This window comes from Bos indicus x Bos taurus, chromosome 16 (genome assembly GCF_003369695.1).
Source record: "Bos indicus x Bos taurus breed Angus x Brahman F1 hybrid chromosome 16, Bos_hybrid_MaternalHap_v2.0, whole genome shotgun sequence".
Lineage (NCBI taxonomy): Eukaryota > Metazoa > Chordata > Mammalia > Artiodactyla > Bovidae > Bos > Bos indicus x Bos taurus.
The window spans coordinates 23,359,364-23,385,317 of record NC_040091.1 but is presented as its reverse complement, the minus strand read 5'-3'; the positions used below and the strand labels follow the sequence as shown (position 1 = coordinate 23,385,317).

Below are 25,954 nucleotides of genomic sequence, written 5' to 3'. Positions count from 1 at the left end.
AAAAATCATACAGCAAACTCATGTCAGAAATGACAATGGATGTTTGTTCTTTAAAACATTAAAATACTCCAGTAGTCAATGCTTTAGTCTAAGACTTTCAGTTTAGATATATTTACTAAGCTAACAAAATTCCATAATTTTCCTGAATATAATAAGCTAATAATCATATCAACTTAAATGTCAATACACTTTCTGAATAAACCTTTTAAATTATAGCAAAATTTTAACTGATGACTTATGAACATGAACATGAAGGGTAGGGAGAAATAATCTTCAAAACACCTCAGAAATTCATTTTTAAAATGACCAGAATTTAAAAGGCAAATACCTTATCTACAGAGCACCGCCTCAGATTCTTAAAGTACTTCATCATTTTCCAGAGTGCCATCAAGTAGCTACTAGGTGTACAGGACTATGTGCCAAAGGACTTCTGGACAGGGTGTATTTTGCTGACATATTCTTGCTATTTAATATGACACAGCAACAATTCTGAAAGGTTCTGAAAGCCAACTATACCAGCACCACTGCCTGACTGATACGGTAATCGGGAGCGGGGATCTCAGTCTCTAGGAGTTTGTAGCACTGCATACAGAACAGACTTAAAGAAATCTCAGTACAGTGTGAAAGGGCTGTCCTTTAAGGGCACACAAGGGAGAATCCACGGCGTGATACTCAACTCCACCAGAAGAGAGGGCACTGTCTCCTGCCTGACACACTCTTCCCTCCTTGGTTCTACCCCTCCTGGAGAGGAAGGGAAGGTAGAAGAAAAAGGTGGAAGTACTCAACCAAGGTGGCAGCAACCTTTTCAAGGCTTTCCTCCTTAGCATGTTTTTTGGCCACTGGTCTTTAAGAACTTACTGAAGAATCAATCCCCATGTTTAAACACGTGGCCACTGTCACAGAACTTATTTCCCTCTAGCTTTGGTATTTAAGCAGCAAACAGAAAGAATCTAGAGTGGCCAGAAGGACCAATGGCATGACTTAGTAGTGCTATTCAGTCAACAAATAATTTCTGTAGTGAAAAAGGAAGTACCAAAATTCACGTGTGTGCTCAGTCGCTAAGTCATGTCCAGCTCTTGGAAACCCCACCAGGCCACCTCTATCCATGGGATTCCCCAGGCAAGAATACTGGAATGGGTTGCCATACCCTCCTTCAGGGGATCTTCCTGGTATACCAATGAGTGCCAGCAGAAAGGGTAAATGACTTACCCAAGATAACTAGCTAGTGACTCATTAGAAGCTAAACAATGTTCCCCTTTAGGTCAACTCTATTCACTACTAATAAAAATCACAAAGACAGGGTGTCATGAACAGATAATGAGTTACCTACCTCAAGCATTTGCTAAATCCTTGTCCTAAGCCCTTTACATCACCCTATTCTTCTGCCCTAAGTCTAGAGAGGCTCTACTTTCTGACCTACTCATTTTTTTAAGGCGACTCTGGGATTCTTTAACCTTATTCTCAATACCTACTACCATAGTGAAATGTGTATGGGATTTCACTATAAAATGTGAGTCTTTTCTTAACTAGTGTCAAAGAAATAACTATCTCAATACTTGTTATAACAGCAGGAAGAGTTCACTGAAGATTACTGTACAGGGATATTACAACAGGGGAGGGAGATCACCTCTGAATGCAGCAAAGACATCTGGAGATTTACAGCCAAGGGGCACAGGGAGGGTGCCAGTGGCAAAAAAATTACTACAAGGAAACATCAAGGGTAGGGGGATTCTTGCTAAACTAGCCTAACAGGATTCTTACAGGTCAAGAACTTGGACATCAAACATAGGGGATAAGAAACTTGATTAGATACCAGGGTGGTCAGATAGCAAGAGTTGGGGATTCTCACTTAACTGACGTCACTGAACTCTGCTGAGACTGGGCTGTGCAGGCTCTGCAAGGATAGGACAGACAGGGAGGCTGAGTTGAAAAGAAGGTTCAAAGGAGCCTAACTGAAGTTTGATCAAGGACCAAGATGGACTGGCATTTCTCCTTTACCAAACTCTTCTCCCAGTAGGCCAAATTAAGTCTCCTATTATAAACTTTTTATAAGTCCCCTATTAAAAGCTCTTTCAAGAGCCATGAGAAGGCAGGGCATGCAATTTAAAAACTGGAATGTTTCTAAAACACGCCAGCATACCCAGAATACAAATCTAATCATGCTGACCCTTTACTTGCATCACCCAAGGGCCAGCAGTGTCCCCAGGACCACTTCCTGCTGACGAAGGCTGCAGGGCTCTCACTAAATGTGGCCATTTCCGGGCTACTGTTTGCCTCCTCTGACTCCACGTACATAATGCTCCTTCAGCCCAATATTCTCTTCCTCCCATCAACTCAATCTTCCACAGAGCTGGCTGTTAGCAAAGGATGACTTACCTTCGAGCTTTTGTTCAAAGGCTATTAACTTTCCTTAAGTACTGCCTCCCGCTTTCCCCCACCCTCTTTCAGTCTATGTTCTGACCACTCAGACGACAAGGAGCTGTAACTTCCTACTGCACTAGTTTGTCTCTATGACTCTCTCTCTTCAGGCTCTGAGTCCCTCCAGAGCAGGGAACAGGTTTCATTTGCCTTTGTATCTCGATTACCTACAGCTGAGCTGAAATAAACAGTAAAGGAAATAAAGAAAACCTTCTTCTGAAACTGTGAAAGCAGCACCGTTGGTCCCCAAAGGAAAGGTACTTGATACCGCGTGCTCATTCAGTCAGTCACGTCCAACTCTTTTCCACCCCATGGACTGTAGCCCACCAGGCTCGTCTGTCCACGGAATTTCCAGGCAAGAATACTGGAGTGGGTTGCCGTTTCCTACTCGGGGTGATTATCCCAACCCAGGGATCAAACCTGTGTCTCCTGCATCTCCTGCACTGGCAAGGCAGATTCTTTACCATCACGCTACCTGGGAAGCCCAAAGGAAAGGTAGTCATGATTTAAAGTTTCAAAATAAACCTGACACTACACACCTTACAGGTAGTTCTTTAAGATTTTGGCCCATTTCTCAGCTTCTAACTTGTTTACAGCCTGAACTAAACTCATAGAAGCCAAAACAATATTAACTAGTACTTCCTCAGAAGAAAGAGGCAGCCTACAATCAAAGGCACTGTACAGGTAACTCCTTGATGTTGGCACCTTCCCTCTCAAATAGTTAACCACATAAAGCTAGGCGATAGGAAGAAAACAAAATTCCTCATTATCCCCTCCTTCCACCTTCCACCTACAAACACCACATTGTACCTTATTATTTTCAAGCAAGACGATTCCAGTATTTTCTACTGCTGTCATCATCTACCAAAAGGACTGATTCATCATGTCTCTTATCCCACTTGCTTTAGTAACCAAAGATAATTTTCTTTCCACTTTAGTCAAAAGATGGGACTTATTACACAGTAACCATCATCATCCTCATCATCATAACTCAGTGTTTTACAAAGTCTAGGTGGTAGATATCAGTATCAGAATTACTTGGGCTCTACCCTAGAGAAACTGAGTAAGAATATGGACTGAGAGAGAGCAGGGGTTAGGGAATGAGAATTTGAAATGGTTGCCCCAGCTGGTCTGTAAACTCACTATATTTGAAAAAAAAATAACCCTGATTTATCAAAATGCTGAGGGCCAAAACATGTGCCAAATACTATGGTAGGTAACATACAACATACACAAGTAATTTGGAAGTAATCACTAACTCAGAAAACTTTCAGTTGAGTTAGGAAGATAAAATTATACACAGAGGAACTGTAGTCTTAACCTTTATGATACAGAAAGGCCTTCAAAATTTAGATCAAGTGCTCAATCTTTAAAATCTTTAGGCACAGACCACTTTAACAATACCAACACAAATTATATATGTATTACTTTACTAACAGAACTTGTACATAAAAAACATAACATAAAACAGGTGAAAGGTTCTTGGAAATACACTAAAACTTTAGTGTAGAGCAAACTTTATAGTAATTAATAAACTATTACTAATATTATACAATATAAACGTGTTTCCTGATTTTTAAAATTTTGGTTTAACAATTGGTGATACAGAGACTGAAGGACTGATTGTAAGTTATGCTACGCTATGCTAAGTCACTTCAGTCATGTCCGACTCTGTGTGACCCCATAGATGGTAGCCTACCAGGTTCCCCCGTCCCTGGGATTCTCCAGGCAAGAACACTGGAGTGGGTTGCCATTTCCTTCTCCAATGCATGAAAGTGAAAAGTGAAAGTGAAGTCGCTCAGTCGTGTCCGACTCTTAGCAACACCATGGAGCCTACCCTACCAGGCTCCTCCGTCCATGGGATTTTCCAGGCAAGAGTACTGGAGTGGGGTGCCATTGCCTTCTCCAGATTGTAAGTTAAGCTTATGTCAATATTTAATTTCAGTGACTATCAGGGACTTTAAAAAAGTACCCCATACAAATAAAAGCAGCTCATTTCTGGTTACATTTATTTATTTATAAAGTCCACATTTCAATCCATCCACCAATTATGTGAAAAATTTTTATAAAAGTAATTTAGGAGACACCTACCTGATGACAATCAGCTGTTCTTGAAAAGTAACTATTTTAATAATTGTAACAAACGGCTTCCACAGTTTACTAAGATTTTTTTTTATCTACAAGACTTATAAACAGCTTGGAATCCACATTTTAAAGTATACAGATATGAGTATTTCAGATACACACAGTTTAGGGTAATATATTATAGGAGTATAAACATTTCTGAACTCCCATTTTCAAAAAACTTATTCCAGCCTTTCTGCAGTATAACAGGCAAGATCCTGTAGTGGGTCCTCCAAGATAAAGGACACTTTTTAAAATGCATTGTTGAGCTTGAATGGGGTAAAAGAAACATCTAAGAAAAAAACAAAACAAACAAATATATAAAAAACAAATTCCAGCTAAAAGCTACTACAAAAGCCAGCATTGCTATAGGGTCAAACACTAAGCCTTGGACCCACTACAAGGAGGGAGAGTTGAACCTAAAACACCCTCATTGAGCCAGGACCCCTATTAGGAGACTGAAGTGTAACCAGGTCAGTAGGGGCTCCCATTAGGGGCAATCACAAACACAAACCCCCTGCAGAGGAAATCATCCTCAATTTAGTCTCCCAACTTTCACACAGACAAAAATCAGGCAAATATGAGTTCATCAGCAAAGATCAGCAAATACAGAAGAAAAAAGTCACAGTGAGTAAGTAGACACAAACAAGAGCACTAAATCCCCAGGGACTTGAGACACTGGAATATCCAGATACAGAATGTAAGTAACTATGTATTAGATGTTTAAGAAAATGTAGATTAAATCACAAAAGTAAGCAAAGATGAAAAGAATATTTAAAAAGCCAGACTGACCTAAGAGAAAACCTCAGAACTGGTAGAGACGAAAAGCTGAATTAATAAAACTAAAAATTCAACAGATGGGGAAAGAGAAGAGTGGAGCATGCATCCAACACTGGCTTTTCAGAGGATCGCCCAAGGGACTGGTTTCCATCTAGCTCCACTCAGGTGCTGATGGGAACTGGCATATGCTAGATGCCGAGTGGCCGCTGAGAACAAAAAGACTTGTTCAGTGTGTTGTGCTGCTTCAGAGAAACCATGGTACAGCAGACAGACACCAGAGGGAGCAAAAGATTGCAAGCTGCCACCCTAAAAAAAAATAAAAAGTCCTAAAATTTTTCTAATCAGGAGTCTACCCAGACAAGTGAAAAAGACAACTACAGAAAAGATTTGAGAGCTCTGAGAATCTCCAGCTGAGGTGAACGGTGAAACTCCTTCCTTGTATCAAGACAGTACAGAAAGATTAGGAGAGGTAGCCATTTTTAAATTGTGTGAGTAACAACACAAAACTACAAGGAACATGAAAAGAAAATTAAGAAAACAAACAAAAAACACCATGATCCAAGCAAGGAAAGAAAGAAAGTCTCTAGAAATCAAGCCTAAAGAAACAGTTACATGTACTACCTGACAAAGGGTTCAAAACAACTGGCATAAAGATGCTCAAAGAGCTTATGAAAATGATGCATGAAGAAAATAAGAATTCCAACAAAGATACAGAATCAGACAGAAGTTCTGCAGCTGAAGAATGCAATAACTAAACTGAAAACCTCATTAAAGAGGTTCACCAATCCTTGATCAAGCAGAATAAAGAATAAGCAAACTTGAAGACACGTTGCTTGCAATTATCTAGTCAAAATAAATTTCCTGGTAGCTCAGTGGGAAAGAATCCGCCTGCAATGCAGGAGACATGGGTTTGATCCCTGGCTCAGGAAGACTCCCTGGAGAAGGAAATGGCAACCTACTCCACCATTCTTGCCTGGGAAATCGCATGGACAAAGGAGCCTGGAGGACTGCAGTCCACAGACTCGAAAAAGAGTTGGACATGACTTAGTGACTAAACAACAAAATAACAACAACAACAAATAAAACAGAGTGAAGAAAGTCTAAAGTAAAAATGGGATGCCTATGGTATTTATAAGCACCAATATCTAGATTATGTGGCTCAGTGGTAAAAATTCCACCCAGCAATGCAGGAGATGCAGGACACACAGGTTTGACCCCTGAGTTGGGAAGATCCACCCGAGGAGGAAACGGCAACCCACTCCAGTATTCTTGCCTGAAAGATCCCATGGACAAAGGAGCCTGGTGGGCTCCATGGGTCAGAAAGAGTCAGACACGACTGAGGAACTGAGCATATACACACATCTACACTATGGGAGTCCCAGAAGATAAGAAAGAACAAAGTGTAATGTAAAAGAGGAAAAATTCCCAAATATGGAGAAGGAAACAGACACCCAGATTCAAGAAACCCGAGAGAACTGAAAGAGCGTGGACAAACCCAAAGACGTCCACACCAAGACACATTATAATCCAATTCTCAAAAGTCACAGACAGAAGTTTTAAAGCAGCACGAAAAAAGGGACTTGCCACACACAAATGAACCCCCAAAAACCTAGCAGTAGATTTCCCAGTAGAAAACTGGCAGACTCGGGGGGGAAAGCAATAATACATTCAAACAGGGGAAAGGGGGAAAAGAACAACCACCAGCCAACTAAGAATGCTGTATCTAGAACTGTCCTTCAAAATGAAGGAAAGACAAATTTTCAAAGATAAAAGCTAAGGAAGTTTATCACCACTAGACCTCTCTTACAATAAATGTTAAGGTAACTCATTCAAACTAAAACAAAAAGACACTAAATAGGAACAGGAGAAGTATCATACATAAATGCACATGCATGGAATCTATAACAATGGTACTGATGAACCAGTAGAGAATGGACTTGTGGAAAGGGGACATGGGGAAAGGAGAGGGTGGGATGAACTGAGAAAGTATCACTGACAAATATACAATACCATGTGTAAAACAGATAGATAGTGGAAAGTTACTAATAACACAGGGAGTCCAGCCTGGTGTTTTGTGATGACCTAGAGGAGTGGGACAAGGGGCAGGGAGGCAGGCTCAAGAAGGAGGAGATATGTATATATAATAAGACAGATTCATGTTACTGTATAGCAGAAACCAACACTGCTGCTGCTAAGTCACTTCAGTCATGTCCAACTCTGTGTGACCCCACAGACAGCAGCCCACCAGGCTCTCCCGTCCCTGGGATTCTCTAGGCAAGAACACTGGAGTGGGTTGCCATTTCCTATTCCAATGCATGAAAGTAAAAATTGAAAGTGAAGTCGCTCAGTTGTGTCCAACCCTCAGCGACCCCATGGACTGCAGCCCACCAGGCTCCTCCATCCATGGGATTCTCCAGGTAAGAGTACTGGAGTGGGGTGCCATTGCCTTCTCCAGAAACCAACACACTGTACTCCTATTTTCCACCAATTGAAATAAATAGTAACAAGGAAGCATATAAACATATAGTCTGTCAGTAAAGAGAAATACATAGGTAAATACAAAATTCTGTAATACTGTAATGATGGTGCATAACGCACTTTCTAATACATTAAAAAAGAAGTATGTTAAAAACTAACTAAAAATGTATGTTACTGGACACACAATATAAAAAGACAAATCTGCACAATCAATAGTATAAAGTATTGAGGTGGGAGCAATAAAAGTGCAGAATTTTTGTATGAAATTGAAGTTATCAATTAAAAACAGACTGCTACAACTATGAAGTATTTTAGGGAAGTCCCATGGTAACCACAAAGAAAATACAAAAGATAAACACACATAGAAAAATAGAAAGGAATAAAGCATGTCACTACAAAAAAATAAATCAAAATACATATAAAGACAGCAAGAGATGTTGAGACCAAAAAAAGAAAAATAAGGCAAAACACAACAAAATAGCAACAGCAAAGTCTTCCCTATCAATAACTACTTTAGATATAAATAAATTAAACTCCCTGATCAAGTCAGAGTGGCTAAAAAAAAAATCCCAACTAGATGCTGTCTAAACGAGCCTCAACTGAGATTTAAGGACACATATATGCTTCAAGTAAAATCATGACAGAAGATATCCATGCAAATGGTAACCAGCAGACAAAATAACTTTAAGTCAAAAACTGTTGCAAGAGACACAGAAGGACATTATATAATGATAAAAAGGTCAATTCACCAGGAAGATGTAACAATTATTTATAGACTCAATTTCAGAGCACTTAAATACAAAGCAAACACTGACAGAAATGAGGGGAGAAATACACAGCAACGCAACAACAACAGATTTGACCACCACACTTTCAATAATGGACAAAACCCCAACAGAAGATCGAGAAAGAAACAAAAGACTTAAACAGCACTATACACTAGATGAAGAGAACTGAAATAGAACATTTTACTCAACAGCAGAATACACATTCTTCTCAAAAGCACACGTATGTCTCCAGGTGACAAAAAGAGTCTTAACAAATAGAAGAATATTAAAACCATACCAAATATCTTATCCAAATTGATGGTATAAAATTATAAATTAATAACAGGAAGAAAAAAATGGAACACTCACATGTATGTGGAAATTAACACAGTCTTGGACAACCAATAGATCAAGAAGGAAATCGAAGAGGAAATTAGAAATATATCTTGCGACAAATTAAAACATATAAAAATGTATGGGACACAGAAATAACAGTACTAAGAGGGGCATTTATAGCAATAAATGCCTGGATTTAAATATATATGTATATAATAATCGAACTATATTTCAAGGCACTAAGAGAAAGAAACCTAAGCCCAAAGCTAGCAGAAAGAAATTAAAGCTAAAAGAATAGTGGAAATAAATGAAATGGAGAATTAAAAAAAAAAAATAGAGAAAGTCAACAAATGACTTTTTGCAAAGATCAACCAATGACTTTTTTTTTTTAACCTTGGCTAACTAAAACAGAGAGAAGACACAAATAAAATTAGAAACGAAAAAGACCATTCAACTGATACCACAGAAATATAAAGGAACATAAAAGACTGTTATAAACAATTACACACCAATAATAACCTAGAGGAAATGAAGAAATCCCTACAAACACAATCTACCAAGACTGAATCATAATGAAACAAAATCTAGGGATATAGGTAACTAGAAAGGAGATTGAATCAGTAACCAAAAACCTGCCAACAAAGAAAAGCCTGGTACCAGATGGCTTTTTTGGTGAATTCCATAAAACATATAAACAACTTATACCCATCCTTCTCAAACTCATCCAAAAACTGAAGAGAGGGAAATGCCTCCTAACTCGTTGTATGAGACCAGCACTACCCTAACACCAAAGCCAGAAAAAGACACTACAATAAAGGGAAATTAAAGGCCAAGAACCCTGGTGAATAAAAATGCAAAAATCCTAAGCAACATATTAGCAAATCAAATTTAAAAGCCTATTAAAAGATCATACACTATGACTAAGTTTGATTTATCGCCAAGATACAAAGATGAGTCAACATATGATAATCAGTGTAATACACCACACAAGACAAAGGATAAAAACACATGATCATCTCTACTGATGCAGAAAAGGCACTTGACAAAATTCATACTCCTTTCATGATAAAAAATCTCAACTCTCTAGGAACAGGAAAATTACCTCAACATTACCTGGTGGCTCAGGGGTAAAGAATGCACTTGCGAAGCAGGAGACATGGGGTCAGTCCCTGGGTTGGGAAGATCCCATGGAGGAGGAAATGGCAACCCATCCCAGTAATCTTGCCCAGAAAATCCCATAGACAAAGGAGCCTGGAGGGCTAGCATTCACAGGGTTGCAAGAGTCAGACATGACTGAGTGACTGAACAATAACAACAAATAATAGCCACATATGAAAAGTCCACAGTTAACATCATACTCAGTGAAAGTCCTCTAAAATTAGGAATAAGGCAAGGATACCCACTCTTGCCTCTTATGTTCAACACCATACACTTGTCTCTCAGTATGCTTAGGAAACAGCTTCCAGGACCCCTCCCTCCACAGCTACCAAAATCCAGATGCTCAAGTCCCTTATATAAAAGGCAGAGTATTTGTATATGACCTACACACATTCTTCCATATACTTTTATCATCTCTAGATTACTATTAAGTACTGTAATAGCACAATGTATATAAAAACTACATAAATAGCTCAATGCACAGCAAATTCAACTTTTGCTTTATGAAAATCTGTAATTTTATTTTTAAAATATTCTTAATCTACAACTGATTAAACCCATAGGTGCAAAACCTGCAGATATAGAAGGCTGCTGTACTGAAAGTCCTAGCCAAAGCAATTAGGCAAGAAAAGTAAATACAGATAAGTAAGTGGGACTACTAAATACAAAAATAAGTAAATGGGACTACATCAAATTAAGAAGCTTCTGTACAGCAAAGGAAACAATCAACTGAGTGAAAAGGCAGCATACGGAATGAAAGGAAAGATCTGCAAACCATATATGTGAAAAAGGGTTAACAGCCAAAATATTTCAGAAACTGTTACCACAGCAAAAAAAAAAAAAAAAAAAAGTGATTTTTTTTTTTAATTTGAGTAGATATTTCTCCAAAGATATATAAATAGCCAATGGGTATATGAAAAGATGCTTGACATCACTAATGATTAGGATTAGGAAAATGCCATCAGGAAAATTCGTATCAAAACCACAATGAGGAATCGCTTCATGTGTTACAATGTGTTTATCAAAAACCAATACCAGGACTTCCCTGGTGGTCCAATGGGAATGCCACTGTCTGCCAATGCAGGGAACACAAGTTCTATCCCTGGTCTGGGAAGATTCCACTTGCCAAGGGTCAGGGAAGCCCATGTGCCATAACTGCTGAAGCTCCCATGCTCTAGAGCTCACATTCCACAGCAAGAGAAGCCACCACAATGAGAAGCCTGTGCACTGCACTAGTGAGAAGCCCCCGCTTACACAGCTGCAGAAAGTGGCACACAGCAACAAAGACTCAGAGCAGCAAAATAATAAATAAGAAATAAACAATGTTTTAAACTTTATTCTTTAAAAAAAGAAAATAACAAGTAATGACAAGGATGTGAAGAAACTGGAACCCTTGTGCACTGTTAGAGGGACTGTAAAATGGTGCAGAGAACAGTGTAGACATGCCTCAAAAAGTTAAAAATAGAACTACCACATGACCCAGCAATCTCACTTTTAGGTATTTATTCAAAAGAATTGGAATCAGTATCTCAAAGAGATATTTGCAGCATTACTCACAATCAGATCAGATCAGATCAGTCGCTCAGTCCTGTCCGACTCTTTGCAACCCCATGAATCGCACCACGCCAGGCCTCCCTGTCCATCACCAACTCCCGGAGTTCACTCAGACTCACGTCCATCGAGTCAGTGATGCCATCCAGCCATCTCATCCTCTGTTGTCCCCTTCTCCTCCTGCCCCCAATCCCTCCCAGCATCAGAGTCTTTTCCAATGAGTCAACTCTTCGCATGAGGTGGACAAAGTACTGGAGTTTCAGCTTCAGCATCAGTCCTTCCAAAGAAATCCCAGGGCTGATCTCCTTCAGAATGGACTGGTTGGATCTCCTTGCAGTCCAAGGGACTCGCAAGAGTCTTCTCCAACACCACAGTTCAAAAGCATCAATTCTTCGGTGCTCAGCCTTCTTCACAGTCCAACTCTCACATCCATACATGACCACAGGAAAAACCATAGCCTTGACTAGACGAACCTTTGTTGGCAAAGTAATGTCTCTGCTTTTGCATATGCTATCTAGGTTGATCATAACTTTCCTTCCAAGGAGTAAGCGTCTTTTAATTTCATGGCTGCAGTCACCATCTGCAGTGATTTTGGAGCCCCCCAAAATAAAGTCTGACACTGTTTACACTATTTCCCCATCTATTTCCCATGAAGTGATGGGACCGGATGCCATGATCTTCATTTTCTGAATGCTGAGCTTTGAGCCAACTTTTTCATTCTCCACTTTCACCTTCATCAAGAGGCTTTTTAGTTCCTCTTCACTTTCTGCCATAAGGGTGGTGTCAACTGCATATCTGAGGTTATTGATATGTCTCCCGGCAATCTTGATTCCAGCTTGTGTTTCTTCCAGTCCAGCGTTTCTCATGATGTATTCTGCATATAAGTTAAATAAACAGGGTGACAATAGACAGCCTTGACGAACTCCTTTTCCTATTTGGAACCAGTCTGTTGTTCCATGTCCAGTTCTAACTGTTGCTTCCTGACCTGCACACAGATTTCTCAAGAGGCAGATCAAGTGGTCTGGTATTCCCATCTCTTCCAGAATTTTCCACAGTTTATTGTGATGCACACAGTCAAAGGCTTTGGCATAGTCAATAAAGCAGAAATAGATGTTTTTCTGGAACTCTCTTGCTTTTTCCATGATCCACTGGATGTTGGCAATTTGATCTCTGGTTCCTCTGCCTTTTCTAAAACCAGCTTGAACATCAGGAAGTTCACGGTTCACATATTGCTGAAGCCTGGCTTGGAGAATTTTGAGCATTACTTTACTAGCATGTGAGATGAGTGCAATTGTGCAGTAGTTTGAACATTCTTTGGCATTGCCTTTCTTTGGGATTGGAATGAAAACTGAGCTGACTGTGGCTCAGACCATGAACACCTTATTGCTAAATTCAGACTTAAATTGAAGAAAATAGGGAAAACCACTAGACCATTCAGGTATGACCTAAATCAAATCCCTTATGATTATACAGTGGAAGTGAGAAATAGATTTAAGGGCCTAGATCGGATAGAGAGAGTGCCTGATGAACTATGGAGTGAGGTTTGTGACATTGTACAGGAGACAGGGATCAAGACCATCCCCATGGAAAAGAAATGCAAAAAAGCAAAATGGCTGTCTGGGGAGGCCTTACAAATAGCTACGAAAAGAAGAGAAGCGAAAAGCAAAGGAGAAAAGGAAAGATATAAACATCTGAATGCAGAGTTCCAAAGAATAGCAAGAAGAGATAAGAAAGCCTTCTTCAGCGATCAATGCAAAGAAATAGAGGAAAACAACAGAATGGGAAAGACTAGAGATCTCTTCAAGAAAATCAGAGATACCAAAGGAACATTTCATGCAAAGATGGGCTCAATAAACGAAAGAAATGGTATGGACCTAACAGAAGCAGAAGATACTAAGAAGAGATGGCAAGAATACACAGAACTGTACAAAAAAAGATCTTCACAACCCAGATAAGCACGATGGTGTGATCACTGACCTAGAGCCAGACATCCTGGAATGTGAAGTCAAGTGGGCCTTAGAAAGCATCACTACGAACAAAGCTAGTGGAGGTGATGGAATTCCAGTTGAGCTATTTCAAATCCTGAAAGATGATGCTGTGAAAGTGCTGCACTCAATATGCCAGCAAATTTGGAAAATTACTCACAATAGCCAAGATATGAAAATAACCCAAATGTCCATCAGTATCTAAGTGTATAAAGAAAATGTGCAATACACATTCAATGGAGTACTTTCAACCATAAAAAGGAAGGGAATTCTGTTATATGCTACAACATGGATGCACTTAGAGGACACTATTCTAAATTAGTCACAGAATGAATAATACTGCATGAGTTCAGCTAGGCCAAAATGGCAGAGTAGAAAGACCCTAAGCTCTACTCATCTTAAGAACACACCAAGATCACAATGATCTGCACAACAACCATCAGTGAAAAAGATCAGAAACCCACCAGAAAATTTACAACTAAAGACATAAAAAAGGAAATGCAACAAGACAGGTAGGGTCTATGGACTTGAAACCTAGTTAAGTCCCATAATCCCAGATGGGTGACTCACAAATGAGAATCATTGCCGAAGTTCTCCCATAGGAGTTAGAGGTCTGTGTCACATATCATGCTCCCCAGCCCCAGGTCTCATACCAAGAAGATAAGCCCCCAGAGAATTTGGCTTTGAAGGCCAGCAGGGCATAATTTCAGGAGCCCCACAGGACTGGGGGAAGTAGAGAATTCACCATTAAACGGCAGAGACAAAATTTCACACACTTCAGGACCCAGGACAAAAGCAGTTATTTGATAGAAGCCTGGACTAGACCTACTTGCTGACCTTGGAGAGTCTCCTAGAGAGGCAGGGGGTGGCTGCAGCTCACACGAGGGATGGCTTTTACCTCATGAATGCTTGTGTTGGCAGGTGCCATTATAAGATCCTCCCTCTAACTCATTAGTACCAAGGCTTGCCCCCACTCCCAACAGCCTGTAGGCACCAGTGCTGGAAGGCCTCTAAGTAACTAACTGGCAAGGAACACAGCGCCACCCAACAGCAGACAGACTGCTAAAAAGACCTCCTGAGCCCACAACAGCTATAAGCACACCTCAAGACATGGCCCTGTCCACCAGAGGGCCCAGGACCCAGATCCACCCATCAGCTCCAAAATCTCATATCCTAACTCCCCTGACTTCCAGGAAGCCTGCTTTAGCCTCTAGAGCAGCCTCACCAACCAGGGGACAGACACTAGATGTAAGAAAACCATAATCCAATAGCCTATAGGTCCAGCCTGCCCACAGCAGTCCAGACCCTGACCGGAGACCAGTTGGACCACCACCCTGCCCACTAGCAGGCCAAGTTCAGGACAGCCCGACCTCATATTCAACTCAGTCAGGAACCAGACCCTCAACGGGTGACCTGACACCACCTCTGGGATCCCTAGGCCCTGCAACCAGACTCCAGGGTTGAATGCTGTCTGCCAGCAGTCCAGCATCAACCCCAGGACCTGGCTTCACCCACCAGTGGGCAAGCAACAGCCCCACAATCTTCTGGATTATGACTCTGTCCAGCAATGAGCCAGTATAAGCTCTGGGGAACCTAGGGATTCCACAAACAGCCACTTCACGACAGTGCCGCTAACCTGCAGCCAGCAGCCTTTCGAGGCAGGGTCTAGCAAACTACTGGACTGGGAGCCAACCAACACTATGAGACTGCCCATACAGCCCACAACAACAGAAGGGTCCATGCAGCCCTCACAGGAGGAACTCCTAGAGCACACAGCTTCGGTGATGAGGACTTCATTCCCGGGACGCACAGGAAGTCTTCAACAAAAGGCCACTTCTCCAGGACTGAAAAATGTAGCCAACCTCCCAGATACAAAAAATAAACAAATAAAACATAACTTAGGCAAAATGTGGTGACAGAGGAACGAGATAAAACTCTTGACAAAGGAACAAGATAAAACCAGAAGAACTACTACCTGAATTAGAGGTAAGTAATCTACCCAAGAGAACTCAGAAAAGAATGGATGCACAGAGAGAAGTTAGAAGTTTTTAACAAAGAGTTACAAAACATAAAGAACAACCAAACAGCAATGAAAAACATGATAACAGAAATGAAAAATACAGTAAAGAGAATCAACAGTAAACTAAACGATAAGAGGAGCAGATTAGCGAGCTATAAGACAGAGTAGGGGAAATCACTGATGCTGAAGAGAAAAAAAGGAAAAAGAATGAAAAGAAATGAGGATAGTTCAAGGGACTTCTGGGACAACATCAAGCACACTAATACTCACATTATAGGGGTCCCAGAAGAGAAAAGGGGCAGAGAATTTATCCAAAAGCAGCACAGCTGAAAACTTTGCTAGCCTTGGAAAAGAAACATATACCCAAGTCCACAAGGCACAGAGTTTCATAGGGGATTAACCCAAAGAGGAACACACAAAGACACACAGTAGTTAGAACGACAAAAATTAAAGAAAAAGAGTACTAAAAGCAACAAGGGAAAAGCAACAAACAATGTAAGAGGGAACTCCCATAAAGCTATCAGCTGACTTCTCAGCAGAAACCCTGCAGCCGGGACGGAGTGACACAATATATTGAAGGTAATGAAAAGGAAAAGCCCACAACCAAAAATACTCTACCCAACAAGGCTCCTGTTCAGATGTGATGGAGAGATTAAAAGCTTTACAGATGAGCAAAAGCTAAGAGTTTAGCACGTCCAAACCACTTTTACAACAAATGTTAAAGGAATTTCTCCAGGCAAGAAAAGGCCACAACTAGAAACATGAAAATCATGAAACGAAAAAGCTCATCAGTAGAGGCAAATATAAAGGTTGGAAATCATCCACACACAAAGCTAGCAGGAGGTTTAAAACATGAAAGCAGTAAAGCCATCTATATTCACAATAAGGAGTTAATCTAGAAAATAACTAGATATATATATACATTATGATATCAAAAAAAGTAACTTTGAGAGAAGGAGTACAAAGGCAGAGTTTTAAAACTGCATTTACAATTAAGAGACCAGCAAATTATAACAATCATGGGGGTGTGTGTGTATAGCTAGATGAAAACCTCATAACCACAAACCAAAAAATTTTAATAGATATACACAAAATGTGTATATCTATTTTGTGTCATCAAATCACACACACAAAAAAAGAAAGTGGGGGAAAGAGCTATAAAAACAACCCAAAACAAGTGACAAAATGGCAGTAAGAACATACACATCAATAACTGTCTTAAATTTAAATGGACTAAATGTTCCAGTCAAAAGAAATAGAATAGCTAAATGGAAAAAAAAAACAAGAACTGTTTACATGCTGTCTACAAGAGACTCACTTCAAATATAAAGACACTCACAGAACGAAAATGAAAGGATGAAAAAAGGCATTCCATGCAAATGGAAATTTAAAGAAAGCTAGGACAGCAATGCTTACACCAGACAAACTGACTTTAAAATAGAGATTATTATAAGAGACAAAGAAGGGCACTACCTAATGATCAAGGGGTCTATCCAACATGAAGATATAATCATTGTAAATATATAAGCACTCAACGTAGGAGAACCTAAATACTTTGAGCAAATATTAAATGACACAAAGGGAAATCAATGGTTACACAGTAATATTAGGGGACTTTAAAACCCCACTGACATTAATGGATAGATCATCTAGATAGAAAATCAATAAGGAAACATTGGCCTTAAATGACACAACAGACCAAAAGCAGGTCACATGTTAGGCTACAAAACAAGCCTTGGTAAATTTAAGAAAACTGAAATTCTACCAAGCATCTCTTTCGACCACATTATGAGACCGGAAATCAACTATGAAGGAAAAAAACTGCAACACAAACATGCGGAGGCTAACAATATGCTACTAAACAATCAACAGATCACTGAAGAAATCAAAAGGAAATAAAGCATCTCAGAAAACAATAAAAATCTCAAATAACAAACCTAACCTTACACCCAAAGCAACTAGAGAAAGAACAAAGCCCAGAGTTAGAAGAAAGAAAGAAATCATAAAGAAAAGAGTAGAAATAAATGAGACGCAAAGAAAATAACAGAAAAGATCCATGAAACTAAAATCTGATTCTTTGACAAGATAAAGCTGATAAACTTTTAGCTAGACTCATCGAGGAAAAAAAGGGAGAGGACACGAATCCATCAAATTAGAAATGAAAAAGGAGACACTACATCTGACACCACAGAAATACAAAGGAGCGTAAGAGACTACTAAAGGCAACCACGCGCCAACAAAATGGAGGACCTGGAAGAGACGAACAAATGTTTAGGAAGGTACAGCTTTCCAAGATGGAACCAGGAAGATGCAGAAATACGAACAAATCAATCACAGGTAATGAAACTGAAACTGTGTTTTAAAAGGAATATAAATTGGTACAACCAGTATGGAGAACAGTATGAAGATTCTTAAAAAAAACTAAAGAGAATATCATATGCTCCCAATCACTGCAGATGGTGACTGCAGCCATGAAATTAAAAGACGCTTACTCCTTGGATTATGACCAACCTAGACAGCATATTAAAAAGCAGAGACATTACTTTGTCAACAAGAGTCCATCTAGTCAAGGCTATGGTTTTTCCAGTAGTCATGTATGCATGTGAGAGTGGGACTGTAAAGAAAGCTGAGCGCCGAAGAATTGATGCTTTTGAACTGTGGTGTTGGAGAAGACTCTTGAGAGTCCCTTGGACTGCAAGGAGATCCAACCAGTCCATTCAGAGGGAAATCAGGCCTGAGTGTTCACTGGAAGGACTGATGTTGAAGCTGAAACTCCAATACTTTGGCCACCTGATGTGAAGGGCTGACTCACTTGAAAAGACCCAGATGCTGGGAAAGAATGAGGGCGGGAGGAGAAGGGGATGACGAAGGATGAGATGGTTGGATGGCATCACGGACTCAATTTTCATGAGTTTGGGTGGACTCCAGGAGTTGGCAATGGACAGGGAGGCCTGGCGTGCTGTGGTCCATGGAGTAGCAAAGAGTTGGACAAGACTGAGTGACTAAACTGACTGACGGATGATCCAGCAATCACACTCCTGGGCATATATCCACAGAAAACCATAATTTGAAAAGATACATGCACCTCACTTTTCACTGCAGCACTATTCACAACAGCTAGGATATGGAAGTGCATATATATACACTATGTATAAAACTGATAACTACTGAGAATCTACTATATAGCTCAGGGAACTCTACTCAGTGCTCTGTGGTGACCTAAATGGGAAAGAAATCCAAAAAAGAGGGGATATATATGTATAGCTGATTTACCTTGCTGTATAGCAGAAACTATTAATAACACAACATTGTAAAGTAACTATACTTCACTAAAGATTAATTACAGGAAAAAAACTAAAAATAGAGTTACCACATGATCCAGCAATCCCACTCTTGGGTATATATCTAAAGAAGATGCAAACTTTAATTCGAAAAGATACATGTAGCCCAATTTTCACAGGAGCCAAGACATGGAAGAAAACCTAAACAGCAATCAACAAATGAATGGCTAGAGACGATGGAGTATATACGCACGGTAGAATACTACTCAGGCATAAAAGAAGAATAAAATAATGCCATTTGCAGCAGCAACATGGATGAACCTAGAGATTATCACACCAAGTGAAGAAGTCAGACAAAGACAAGTATCATACAGTATCATTTATATGTGGAATCTAAAAAAATGATATAAACAAACTTATTACAAAACAGAAACAGATTCAAAGACACAGAAAACAAACTTATAGTTACCAAAGGAGAAAGAGGGGAAGGGAGAGATAAATTAGGAGTCTGGGACTAACAGATACATACTACTATATACAAAACAGCTAAACAAGGACTTACTGTATAGCACAAGTAATAATAACCTATCATGTAAAAGAATCTGGAAAATATATATGTGTATGTGTCATATATGTACATACATATAAAACTGACTCACTTTGGTATACACCTGAAGCTAACACAATATTATAAATCAATTGTATTTCAATTAAAAAAATAAAAAGTAGTTAAGACATGGGAGAACTAAGGTCCAACATAATCTAATCAGAGTACCAAAATAAAATTCTAAAGAGACCAGAAGCAAGGCCATGTTTAAAAAAAATAATAGTTGATAAGTATCCTAGTTTTTAATTAAAAAAATAGGAATTCAAAGACAGGGGATGCAAACAGGAAGAAAAGAAATCAATACTTAAATACACTGTAGTGAAAGTATAACACTTAAGAAAAAGAGAATCTTAAAAAAAGAGGGAGAGAAAAGACACCAACATACTGGCAGATGACTTCTGAACAGAAGCAATGGTGATAAGTAGACAATGGAAAGCAACTCAGAACTGGAGACTGAGCAAGGCTATCTTTCAAGAAACGGGCAAAATACATTTCTACATTTAAAAAAAAGTTTATGACAATTATCACCAAAAGATATCTATAAACAAAAGGGAAAATGACCTCCAAAGGAAAACCTGAGATGGAAAAGAAATGGCAAAGGAACAGTCATTTTAAAGTATGTGGCTGATTCTAAACAACCTAAGATTTAGAGGAGGAGGGGAGGGAGAGGAGGAGGAGAGTTAATAATAGCATTGAGGTCAGAAGGAAGATGATAGAAGGCAAAGACATTTTTTTTCTCACAATGGATGGTCCTGCATACCCACTCTGGAAACCAATGGTATGGACTATACATACACAGATGTTCAGTTACAGCAGACAGCAATGTTGGCTACAATCACTTCAAAAGGCTTCTTAAAGAAAGTTTGGGACAACAAAGGTTTCTTTGAGCAAAGGTTCAGGAATCAGATGAGCATGGCATACCCTGTTCTTCCTCTAATTATCTCATATCATCATGAATGTCCTTTTAAAATCTCTGAGACAAAACAAAAACCTGAAGAAGCAATAGCATGAGCACAGCAACGGTAGAAGACATCAGAGATTGCTTATGACCTTGGGCAGGTCACTTCACTGAGGGCTTTGTAGTACGTTCCCTTCCCACTGTTACTAATATATTCTGATGACAAAGGAAAAAATTCAAACGGGGAATATTATAGGACTGCTCTCCTATAGATTACTGCCAGTCATTGTGCTGGCACTGGAGATACACAACAAAGGAGACAAAGTAAATCAGCAATTAGAAGGCAATGTGATAGGTCCCGTGACACGTGATGTACGCACATGGTACTGGTAAAACCCAACAACAGTGGCAAAAGCATGCTTCTCTCCTGCCTTTTCACATAATTAACAGTTATTCCCATTAGGCAAACTACTGACGTCCACCTTAGTAGTACCATACAGTCACCATAGTGAATTTCGGATTTTTGAAAAGAATCATCATCAAGAGTTTTGTTATTAAAAGTTTCAAGCTAAATTTATACAAAGTCCATTTTACAAGACCCCAAGAAGGAATCAAGTTAATTTCCTTCGTACTGATCAAAATTTCACAACAGAAAGCTAGCTGGGACACTTTGGATCCATAGCAATCAGCAAAATTAGTTTTCCTAAAACATGAAAAAAAATTGTTTCCTAAAACGTATTTCAGGAAAATTGTTTAGAAAATTTGTGTAGAAAAATTGTTTCTTAAAACATGAAAAAAAAATTGTTTCATTTAAAAGCACAAAAGAGTAATGGCAATAAATTCTCTATATCCATGCTGCAATTATCTAAGTATAATCTAACAGAGGTAAAATAAGGAAATATCCATTCAAATAACCATTCTCTTTCTGGATTTATTTACAACCTAAAATCAAACACAGTTTGCATAAATTAATTCTACGATACTCAACATATGTTTTCTACTTCACTAGGAAGTATTCATTGCCTTTAAAGTTAATCATCAGTTGTTCTATTGTATTTAGCCATTTGAGGCCTATTAACAATGCACATACAAACCCTTCATCTAAGAAAATACTTCTGAAAAAACACACAGAATGTTCTCAAAGAAAAGCAATTCTTTCTCATTCTACTATACACGAGTAGTAAAGAGGAGAATATTTACTACTAATGTTAACAGTGCTGTAACATCAGTCTTCTGAATTGTTTTTTATATAATATTGTTTACTTATATACCCTCAATATATATTAGTGAAAGGTAGATACTACATATTCCCAAAGATATCAAATCCATTCATGTATAACTAAAATGTTTATAACAAGTGCAAATGATAATAAAATTCAAAGGTTCTTTATTTTGTTTAAATTATTTTTAGCAATCATAAAAAGGTGTTTAGTTATGTCCTTAATATTCCAAAAGGCTTACCAGCATTTGATAGTCACGTGAATGTAAATTTTTCACAATATCTTTTTTTTAATGTCAATTTCACTGAAAACAGCTACAAACAAATGTTCATTTTTATTACCATACTGGTATTTGTATATTAGCTAACAAGTAGATTTGTTGCTTTATCTCACTGATGAGAAGTAAGCAAGAATGAGTAATGACATTTACTACCAACCAGAGAATAGACAGAGACACGAATGCTGATTCAATAGCCATCACTGGTGATCCTGCTGATTAAAAACCTATAGCACCTATAAAACAATTCAGCCATATTTACACACAGCTTTCTACTGTACATTATTTCTTTGGGACTCTATTTACCTTCCTTCTTAAGTTCCTTGAGGGGAGAGGCCTTGTCTTAAATGTTAATACTACCTCCGCATCCCTTGTAGCTCAAAAACAAAACTGAGTGCATACTTGCTGATAAATTAACAGCTATAGTACAACAGATACTTTCCATGGCAATCAGGAGAAAGTCAGGATGTGGGTAAAGGCAGCCTAAGAGTTACGCACAATGGAACCAATAACAAGGGACAAGATCATAAAAGCAACTTAGAAAAACCATGTCCAGAAACAGAGCAGATGAGTTTACATAGCATATTCACTTTCAGAAGCAAAATGTAGTACACTGCTATTGCTTAACTGAACTCCCCCCTTTCTCTGGTTTACATGTGATGCTGCATTTTGTACTATTCCCTGACAGATATTTGTATAATGCTATCTCATGTCTGTATAAAGCAGACATCAGACTCTGGAAGAGGCTGTACGAGTCACAGTCCAAAAGAAAATAAGAACAATGTATTTTTCCACCTATTTTAGGTTAAAAACACAGTGTTTTGCTCATAAAAGCAAAGGTCATCATTTGCCTACTTTTCATTCATACTGAATGACACTGTTTTTTGAAGATTTTCTATTAGAAAAATCCTGTACCACCTTGGCTTTAAAACTAGCTTTAACCCAATTTTGGGTCTTTTCCTGTCATCTTCTTCAATCTCCCAACCAAAATTATGTATCAATTATATTTTTAAAAACAGGCTTTTAAAAAACAGTTATGTTGTAAACTAAGTTATAATTTACGGTGTCAGCAGCTTTGCACTGTATCTTTACCATTTGAAATGCAGGACACTAAACAGCACATAAGCATACTCTGAAATTTCCTGGATCTTCGACAGTCTCTTACCAGAATTTCGTCTCCCTTCTATCAAGTTTCTGCGTTCCTCTACGCTCCAAGATTAAATAAACTGTTTAATCACCTCCCTCCAACACTCTGGCGGTGAGTTTGTATGTTTTCTCTCTTGCATCTTTTGTCTAAGAATGCCAAAGCCCTTCATTATTTTATTTTACCAACCCTATGAAGCCTCTCCAACCAAGAGCTGGAGAGTCATGGAGTTGACTTGACAGAGATTGGACAGCAGGCCAAAACTTAGTACCCCTCTAAGGGGTACTCAAAACCGGTCAGAAACATCATCCAAGGCCCTCTTTACAGGTCATGAGGGCTTTAAACAAACAAAAGAAAAAAAATTATTTTTTTTAAACCCTTTGCTACAAAGGAACTCATGCATTCATACACAATTGTACTTTTCAGAACATGGAAATACAACTGATTTGGTTCTTTCGGTTTTCAGAAGTTTAAACACTGGGGACAACGGCAGTGAGATGAAAACTCCCGAGGGCAATTTGATCAAAGGCACAGAAAATCCTTCCTTCAAAGAAATGCACCTTGTGACACTCCAAGGAGGAGGAGAGGTATTTAAAGTAAAACCTGCCCTGAATTATTACCACTGACTTGAGGAAGAGAAGTAAAAAGCCATTGGCTTCACTGGGCTTTTAAACATTCTGCCGTCACCCTGGGACCACAGAAGCGGGTGGTGAAATTCTTCCACTCATTTCTATGGAAGAGTATCATACAGCAGTATAAACTCACACCCCAACACACACACACACACACACACACACACACACACACACACACACCCGTCTCTACTCCCCTTCTCGTCCCTTCCATTCCCGACCGTTCCCCTTTGGTGCCCAAGACCCAACTGTGGACCTAATGTGATAAAAAGCAAAGTCATGGGCAATGCAGGGGGGTGGGGTGCAAAGGACCGAAAGAGCCAGAAAAGCAAGGGGAGAAGAGGCAGTCGGCCGGCTCGTCTGTGATCATAAAGCAAACATTCGGGTGGGGAATACGGAATGCCGAGTGGAAATAAAGCCCGCCGGGATGCCCACTCTGCCATCTCCTTGTGCCTCTCTGCCCTCCATCACCCCCATCCTTCTCCCGGAGGATCACCTCCGCGGGGAGGGCGCCACCGACGGCGCCCCCCAGCCCTAACCCTTCAGAGCAAAGCAGCGAAATGGGGCTGGAAAGAAGGACAGGGGCTGAGCCGGGGGGGGAGGGTCACGCCGGGCTCCGGGTGGAGACCCTGCGGCGGGTGGCCGTGCTGAGGACCCCGGGCGGCCCACGCGGAAGGTGAGGCGGCGGTCGGGGGGCAGCGCCCGGCCCCACCGCTGCCGGGGAGGCTCCGGCTACTCACGTTCTCCGTGTCCCGCTCGTTCACCGTCGGCAATGGCGTCCGGGCCGACATTTTGTGCGGGCGGTGGGGTCGGGCCGGGGTCTCGCGGGCCGGGCCGGGCCCGGGCTTGCTGCGGGCCCCGGGGGCGAGAGGCAGGGGTTGCGGCCGCTTTGCGCGAAGCCGGGGCCGGGCCGGGGAGAGCGGCTCCCGCAGGCCGCGGGCGGTGCAACAAGCGGCCGCGGCGGGGGAACGGGGGGGACAGAGGACGCGGAGGAAGAGGAGGGGGAGCCGTTTCCCGCGGCGGCGCCGCCGGGGGGACGCGGGCCGGGGCGAGGGAGGGCTCCGGGCGAGGGCGGTTGCCCGGCGCGGGCCGGGCGGCGAGGCCGGCGGGACGCGACGCCGAGGCTGGGAGGCGGGGCGGGAGCCGGAGAGGGGCGGTGAGGGGGGGGCGGGGTCCGGGCCCCGCTAGGCTCTCCGGGCCATGGCCGAAGGCGAAGCGGCGCCGCAAATCACTGCCTGGCTCGTCCCGCCGAGCGCGGCCGGGAGCCGGGAGCCGCGGCCCTGACAGCACCGCCCGCGCCGCGCCCCCACGCCCCGCCTCAGGTGAGCGGCGCCGCCCGGCCGAGCCGCAGCCACGCGCCCGGGGCCCAGCGCGGCGGCGCCCCCGCGCCCCCGGCGCGTCAGCCCAGACTCAGAGTCCCGCGCGGTCTCCGCCGCCGCCGCCGCCGCCGCGCCTGAACCGGGAGGTGCGGCCCGAGCCGGCTGCGCGAGGAGCGGCGGGCGCGGCACGCTGCGCCCAGAGGCACTTGGCGGCCGCCGCCGGGTGGGCGGGCGCCAGCCGAGGGGGGCCTCTCCATTCATTCCCTCATTAGGGATGCGGGGCCGCCTCCTCCTCCTCCTTCCGCGCTCCATCGCCTGTCTGTCCCCGTGTTTATTTTTGTTTCTCGCCCCCACCCGCGGAGTACGGTAGTCTTTCAGAGCTTCTGGTGGATTTAATTTTTGATTAGTGTTTGGGTTTTGCCGGGGCGGAGGGGGTGGGGAGGTGAGAGGGCGCTGATGCAATTGAGTGGTCCTTTTTTGTCCGTTTCATTGCGGGGGTGGGGGGAGAATGGGCATGATCCTACGCTGGATCCTATCTGCTATCTCGGGACTTCTCCTATTCTTAAATTCATCGCCTCCTTCGCCGTTCTCCAGCTTTCTCGGTTTCTGTCCTCCCCCCAGCCCTCTCGGTCCCCCTCTCCCGGGAGCCGTTGGGTTCAGGGTCACCCTAATAGTTGGGAAGAGGGCATAAAAGCTCCCCTAAAAGCGCCAGCAGCCTCGGAGGCGGTGCTGCGGACTCTGTGCGATGGGCTCCGGCCAGACGGCTCGCCGATGTGCCGGGACAGGATGGCCTCCTAGGGAACTCGGCCGGCGGAAGAGGTCGCCAGGCGCCCACCGCGGCACCCCCGGAGTGGCTGAGACCCGGGAGTCAGGACGTCTACTCTGGCTGATCGTCACTTCCTGGGACGCAAGGAAGTGTCACTTAGGCGAGCTTGTTTAGGGAGGGCGGAGAGCTGGCT

The 25,954-nt window shown here is 41.5% G+C and overlaps 1 protein-coding gene across 10 annotated transcripts in view; it reads right to left on the bottom strand.

The window, feature by feature from the left end:
- Window positions 1-24,790, bottom strand: part of MARK1 (microtubule affinity regulating kinase 1) — a 139,573-nt gene extending 114,783 nt beyond the window's left edge. For 2 of the 10 annotated variants that reach the window (XM_027564476.1, XM_027564477.1), the window contains exon 1: window positions 24,417-24,717. In XM_027564476.1, the coding sequence (XP_027420277.1) occupies window positions 24,417-24,467 (51 nt within the window). In that variant the 5' untranslated portion in view covers window positions 24,468-24,717. Of the gene's footprint in view, window positions 1-24,416 lie in introns of all 10 variants that reach the window. The other 8 variants (XM_027564474.1, XM_027564478.1, XR_003514877.1 and 5 more) reach the window with 7 other exon arrangements.
- Window positions 24,791-25,954: the final 1,164 nt, after the last annotated feature.